General features: G+C 49.5%; 1 protein-coding gene across 1 annotated transcript in view; it reads left to right on the top strand.

Annotated features, from left to right (window-relative positions):
- NCL (nucleolin) overlaps window positions 1–6,019 on the top strand; it is a 6,914-nt gene extending 895 nt beyond the window's left edge. Inside the window, exons 3-15 of the mRNA XM_010145567.1 lie at window positions 25–217; window positions 534–674; window positions 1,085–1,276; window positions 1,500–1,583; window positions 1,850–1,985; window positions 2,377–2,513; window positions 2,957–3,083; window positions 3,303–3,436; window positions 3,792–3,927; window positions 4,006–4,157; window positions 4,647–4,773; window positions 5,187–5,404; window positions 5,538–6,019. Of these exons, the coding sequence (XP_010143869.1) occupies window positions 554–674; window positions 1,085–1,276; window positions 1,500–1,583; window positions 1,850–1,985; window positions 2,377–2,513; window positions 2,957–3,083; window positions 3,303–3,436; window positions 3,792–3,927; window positions 4,006–4,157; window positions 4,647–4,773; window positions 5,187–5,404; window positions 5,538–5,623 (1,650 nt within the window). The 5' untranslated portion in view covers window positions 25–217; window positions 534–553 and the 3' untranslated portion in view covers window positions 5,624–6,019. The remainder of the gene's footprint in view (window positions 1–24; window positions 218–533; window positions 675–1,084; window positions 1,277–1,499; window positions 1,584–1,849; window positions 1,986–2,376; window positions 2,514–2,956; window positions 3,084–3,302; window positions 3,437–3,791; window positions 3,928–4,005; window positions 4,158–4,646; window positions 4,774–5,186; window positions 5,405–5,537) is intronic.
- Window positions 6,020–6,635: the final 616 nt, after the last annotated feature.

Genomic DNA, 6,635 nt, shown 5'->3' on the forward strand with positions numbered 1-6,635 from the left:
AAGCCGGTTCCTCCTGAAAAAAAGGCAGTAACCCCCGCCAAGAAGGTTGTGGCTACTCCTGCTAAAAAGGCTGCTGCTCCCTCACCTAAAAAGGCTGCGGTCCTAACCAAGGGAGCAAAAAATGGAAAGAATGCCAAGAAGGAGGAGAGCGAGGAGGAAGATGATGATGAGGATGAGGATGATGATGAGGACGATGAGGAAGACGATGAAGATTCTGGTAAGTTACTTTTGAAATAGGTGTTCAGCCTTGTGTAAGTTGACTAAAGCTGGTCCAAATTTGAGTACTTTTGGAAGTGAGAGTTTAGTGTGATTTAATACTTGCAAGAGACGGGCTTTACTGGTAAGAAGTGGGGTATTAGTGCAGTCTGGAGAACTTGGGCTGGGGCTGTGTTACGTGTAGCACGTGAAGCATCTCCTAGTCTCCTGATCATTCTTTCCTGAACTTGGCCAAAATCTTGTGTAACAAAGTACTTCACTAGCACAGTTTGGGGGCTGAGAGGTGCATGTAAACACTTGCTGAACTCTTGGTGCAGATGAGGAGGAAGAACCGCCGATGCCTCTGAAGCCCGCAGCCAAAAAGCCGGCAGCAGCACCAGCCAAAAAGCCTGCAGTGGTGCCAGCAAAGCAAGAATCAGAAGAGGAAGAAGAGGACGAGGACGAGGAGGAAGATGATGGTATGTGAAATTTAGGAAACCTGTCTGACACTGTAAAACTGTTAAACTAGTAGATGCTTGTAGGGAGCTAGAAGGGGGGGTGTAACTTAGCAGATTGGTGGGAGTGATGCAGAGGTGTGTGTGTCTCCGTTTCATGGCCAGCTGGTTTAGCTGCCCACTGTTGTACATCAGATGTGGCTGAGGGGCATGTATTTCCCTACGGCTGGTAAAGCTCCTCTTTACCCTTGGGGAATTGCTTTCTAATGCAGTAAAACTTGAGGGAGAGGCAGCTTTGATACAGACTATAAGTAAAAGGTCCTTTCCTGAGAGCATACAAACGTGAGGAGGCGTGAATACATGATTTTACTTCGCAAGATTCACTTAGTCTCAGAGGGGGCTTAATCTTGAACACGACTGAAATCTTATTTCAGAGTCTGAAGATGAAGCCATGGACACAACCCCTGTTCAAGCGAAGAAACCTACTCCAGCAAAGGCCGCACCAGTGAAAGCCAAGGCAGACTCTGAAGATGAGGAAGATGAAGAGGAGGAGGAGGAGGATGATGAAGAGGATGATGAAGAGGAGGAGGATGAAGAGGATGCCGAGGAGGAAAGTGAGGATGAAAGTGAGTTTAAGTGTTTTTGAGACCATAACTCTAATATCAGGGAAGATGCCTGAGTAAAGTTTTTGCCCTATCCTGGTCTTTAGGGCTGAGGAACAGTTGCTGTAGTGACAAGAGAAGGTCTTGTGCCTGACTGCTGTAAAGATCAATGCTCCTGCATTGATCCAGTGTATGAAAAGTTGTTCTGGACCTTTATTCCAATAGTGTTGGTTGTTCTCTATCACAGAACCTGTCAAGGAAGCACCTGGAAAGAGGAAGAAAGAAATGGCCAATAAAAGTGCACCAGAGGCCAAGAAAAAGAAAACAGACGGTGAGTGCTGTGGGATCATCAGATGGTGCTTGTTGGATGGACAAGCTGGCCAGTTGGGTGAGGCACATAACTGCGAAGGGACAGGATGCTGAGTGGGGTTTTTTTCCCAGCACAAATGATGATAATAAGGGACTTAATACTGAAGCGTGATGTCACTTTTGAGCAGAAACTGATGTGCTAAGGCTGTGTGGAGTCAGGCTTCCAGTTCTTAAAAAAACCCAGAAAATTACCCCAAACAACAGATGTTACTATCTTTTCATTTAAAGGTCCCACTTCGGCTTTCTCTGTCTTTGTGGGCAATTTGGTCAACACCAAGGACTATGAGGAACTGAAGACTGGCCTCAAAGAATTCTTTGGGAAGAAGAATATTGAAGTTTTAGATGTCAGAATTGGTGCTTCCAAGTGAGTTAATTGGTAGAATTTTGCTGCCCATTTCTTCTAATGGGCGGTAGGTTGTTTGGGGACGTGTAACTGTGCTGATGCTGGTTCCCTTCGAGGTGCTGGGCTGGTTGGTTGGTGGTGTAGGGAAGCTGGGAGAGGCATGGTGCTGGTGAGAGTGTCACACTTGCCTGGTTTGCAGCTTTTCCAGTCAGCATCTCCCTGAAGAGAGAGCTGCTGCCTCAGCTCAGGGCTGTTCTTCGCTGCCGTTCTTGTTATGTGGGCCAGTTCACGTTCGTTTCATACTGACAGTCTGACTCTGCCCCTGGGGACCTCTTTGGTTCTGGATTTCTGTCTGTGCTCTCTGCTGGTAGAGACAGGTCGGCTTAAATAGCAGGGTTCCTCTTCTGTACAGGCGATTCGGATACGTGGACTTCTCATCTGCTGAAGACCTGGATAAAGCTCTCCAGCTGAATGGAAAGAAGTTAATGGGTTTGGAAATCAAACTGGAAAAAGCAAAGAGCAAAGAAACGATGAAAGAAAACAAGAAAGGTACAGCCTGGAACTCAGAGTACCGGTGCACATCAAAGAGACGGTGCCATGAGCAGGCTTGCTCTGTCACTGATGGCCACTGTTCTCTTTTAAGGCAGAGTCCTGGTTTGGGCTCTGTGTCATAAATCAAATGCTCACATACAGATGTGCAAGTTCAGACTGGAGTGTCTGAAAACGTGATCCCAAGAAATAGTGCATATGGAGGGGGTGGGGAGGAGGTGTGACTCTTTCTGAAGCTTCGGGACCCCTTTTCTGAACTTGCTGCCCTTAAGAGAAATACAGTGGCGGCCTAATGGACTGTCCTAACGGTGGCTTTTCCAGTGTCTGAGAATGCGAACGCGTAGTGTGGTGTATCTTCTGCTGGATCGTCTCGCTGAACAGGCAGCGTAGATGAGAAGGGGTTTTCAGCTGGTGATGTGAAAGTAACTCCTCCCTCGTTGCAGAGAGAGACGCCAGAACGCTCTTTGTGAAGAATCTGCCCTATCGCCTGACTGAAGATGAAATGAGAGAAGTGTTTGAGAACGCCCAGGAAATCCGAATAGTGATGAACAAGGAGGGGAACAGCAAAGGGTACGTAGCTGAGAGGACTGTTGGATGTTTGCTGTTCCTCAGACTCTTGGCATACTTTGGCTCGTGTGTCCCTTAAGTACCTCAAGGAACGTGCTGCATTAGCTGTACCGAAAATGCTAATTTTTGATGCATGCTGCTTCCATATCCTCCCCCCAGCCATTCATGAACTTAGTTGTTCCGGGAAGGAGGCATTTGCTTATGTCCTTTCCTGTGCTGTAGGATGGCCTATGTTGAATTTAAAACGGAAGCTGAGGCAAACAAAGCTCTGGAGGAGAAGCAGGGCACAGAGATTGATGGTCGTGCCATGGTCATTGACTTCACTGGTGAGAAGAGCCATCAAGATCACCAGAAAGGTACTTTTCCAGACCAATAACATGCATACAAATGGCAATTAGGGTTTAATTCCGCTGTTTTCAGAAGTTTGCTAGGAATAGAGTAACTTGAAGCACTGCGGGGAAAGTTCAGCTGCCAGGAAGGGACCCTTTCCAGACTCGAGCTCTGCATCCTGTGCATTTCCTGTTTGCTGCATGTTTTGGACAAGGGGGGACAACTAGTCTAGGTGACCAAAACAGTCTAGCGCTTGGCCTCGTGCCTCACCTTGAGGTGAGGAGTAGGCAACAACTGCTCTCACCCTAGAGAGGGTCTTGTGCTTGGCTGAAGAGTGCTCTCCTCCAAACCTGCCCTTGCAGCACTCTGTTTTCCCCATAGGAGGCGGAGACAGGGAGTCAAAGACCCTCATTGTCAACAACCTCTCGTACGCTGCTTCAGAAGAGACTCTCCAAGAACTGTTTAAGAAAGCTTCTTCCATCAAGATGCCACAGAACAACCAGGGCAGGCCTAAAGGGTATGTTATCCCTTCCTCCCGGGCTGGCATTGTGAAGCGTTAGCTCCCGGGCTGACCGAAACCCTCCTCTCCGAACAGGTACGCGTTCGTAGAGTTCCCCACGACAGAGGATGCTAAAGAGGCGTTGAATTCCTGTAACAACACAGAAATCGAAGGCAGAGCGATCAGACTGGAGTTCAGTTCACCCGCGTGGCAGAAAGGGAGCACGAACGCAAGAGGAGGGTTTAATCGTGAGTGTTCCGTGTTTGATCATTCCATCCTGAGACAGCCGTGGCAGGAGGTACCATTCATGCAGGCTTAGGGCTGCTCTAAAAAAACCCAGGCTGTAGTGAAAGACTGGCAGCATCAGTGAGCGTGCTGGATGTGATGACTGATTATCTGAAGCGCTGATGAAACGGTTGCCGAAGTCCTCTAGATAGTCAAGTGCTGATCCAGCAGCGCCTGTCCAGCGAGCGTTCCTAGTGGTGAGATGGAAGCAGCTATTTAAAAAATAATAAAATAAAAACCAGTTATTTTGACAGTACCAGGTTGGCTGACGTCAGGTTCTAACTGCAGTCCTGAAAAAGTTTTCAAGGACTTCTAGTGTCTGAGCTGTTTCTTCAGGTCAAACCCCTTAGAGCTGTCCTAGGAGCCAGTAGTGCAGGCTGAGTGCCGTGTTGAGAAGCTGCTGTTTGCTTTCCTTGGGGTTAATGATCTCAGAATGTATTCTCCTTCCACAGAACAAAGCAAAACACTGTTTGTCAGAGGCCTTTCTGAGGACACCACAGAGGAGACGCTAAAAGAGTCATTCGAAGGCTCCATAAGTGCTAGAATAGTCACAGACAGAGACACTGGATCATCCAAAGGGTACGTTCAGCACCCGCTGGGCTGAGGTCAGTTCCTGTGAACTGCCTCACGTTGGTGGACGCAGTGCAGGGTGTTCCTCATGCTCACCTGGGTGGCTCTTGGGGGCTAGTAAAGTGCATGGAACCGGGGAACGAGCTTACAGCTGCGGGTCCGTTCGTAGAGGGCAGCGCGTGATCACTTCTCAATGAGCTCCTGCCTGCCAGCCAATCCGTGGCAGCCTATGGATTCGCACGAGAAGAACATTAACTGCTCAGTACTGGCAAACTCACGATGGGGCTCCATCGGTTGTGATAAGCCACTGCTGCTCTACAGGTGACGCGGCCCTGGTCCCGGTATGGTTGGAGGGATTGCTGTCGCGTACCTGTAGGTGGTGCCACAGTTTGTGGAGTCTGACTCTTTAACTCATTTCCTAGGTTTGGGTTTGTGGACTTCAGCTCCCCAGAAGATGCCAAAGCAGCTAAAGAAGCCATGGAGGACGGAGAGATAGATGGAAACAAAGTGATCCTCGATTTTGCCAAGCCAAAGGGTGATTTCCAGCGTGGCGGAGGATTTGGTGGTCGTGGTGGCAGAGGAGGCGGCCGAGGAGGAAGAGGTGGATTTGGTGGCAGAGGTGGTGGCAGAGGATTTGGAGGTAAGAAGCCACCACAGAGAGCTTGATGCGAATTTATTTATTTTCTGTCCTGTGCCAGGGTGGGTTTGGAAGGGTGGAGGTATCTGTCCAGGGATGCCTGCAACTCTGCTTCTTGTGATAATTCTCTTTCTAGGTAGAGGAGGTGGCTTCCGAGGAGGCAGAGGAGGAGGAGGCGGAGGAGATCACAAGCCACAAGGGAAGAAGATAAAGTTTGAATAAACTTCCCCTTTCCTTCTCCTTCTCCTGCTCTCTGAGACTATCTGAAAGGACTCCGGGGGTTTTTATTCTCCTTTGATCTTGGCGGAGCCTTCGGAGGACATTCCAAGATGCAAAGCAGTACTGTGAGCCACTTGGAAGATACAACTTTCATTTCAAGGAAGAGAGAGCAAGCCATTTTGACTGCTTGCCTGTTCAAACGAACTTTTTAAAAAATGAGCGATAGATGTGGGAATCTACCCTTGTCTGTGAGTTGTCTTGAATTTATAATGTTTTACCCATGTACAAATTTTTTTTTTCCTATAAACTTCTGTAGCATTTTTGCTGTAAAAATGCAGGATGTTTTATCATTTGTGCTTCAGCACCCTGTCTTGGACAGATTAAAGGACCTAAACTGGTTCGCGTTACTTCTGTGCTGCTGAATGAGGGAGGTGGTCTGTGTCGAGCCTTCTCTCTCTTCAGGGCGTTAGTGTCGCGGGCAGCAGCAGCTCGGGTCCTGCGTCTGCTCCCAGCCAGGTCCCGGTGCTGTGCAGAAGGGAGTGGGGAGAGGTAAGCCCTGTGCCCCGCTCTGGATGTCCTTTAACTGGGGACTGATGCAACATTGCATGCCAGACAACTGCCGTTTCACCTGTACCAGCACCCTGCAGCTCAGTCGTACTCTCCCAGGCGTTGTCGTTCTGTACGTCCTGAGCTGTCCCCAAGTGTGCAGCAAATACAGTGAAAGAACGGTGGTTGCTGCCTTGGCCCAGCACCTGCCCTCTCCTGTCCCTCAGGCTCGCTGGGGCTGAGTGCCTCCACCAGGGAGGGGATGAAGGTGCTAGCCCCTGGCCCGCTCCCTTGGCGGCAGTTACTGGCCCCATTTTTTCCAGCTCGGTGCTTGGCTGGTGTCCTCTGGTGGCAGCTGTTGGTGACTGCAGCAAGTGGGCGCAGGAAGCGCGGGGGCAGCTGCTCCTTCGGGGTGGTGTAGCTTCTCTGGGTCCAGGTACCTGCAGGCGCAAATGCCAGTGGCCTTGTC

This window comes from Buceros rhinoceros, unplaced genomic scaffold (genome assembly GCF_000710305.1).
Source record: "Buceros rhinoceros silvestris isolate BGI_N320 unplaced genomic scaffold, ASM71030v1 scaffold39781, whole genome shotgun sequence".
Lineage (NCBI taxonomy): Eukaryota > Metazoa > Chordata > Aves > Bucerotiformes > Bucerotidae > Buceros > Buceros rhinoceros.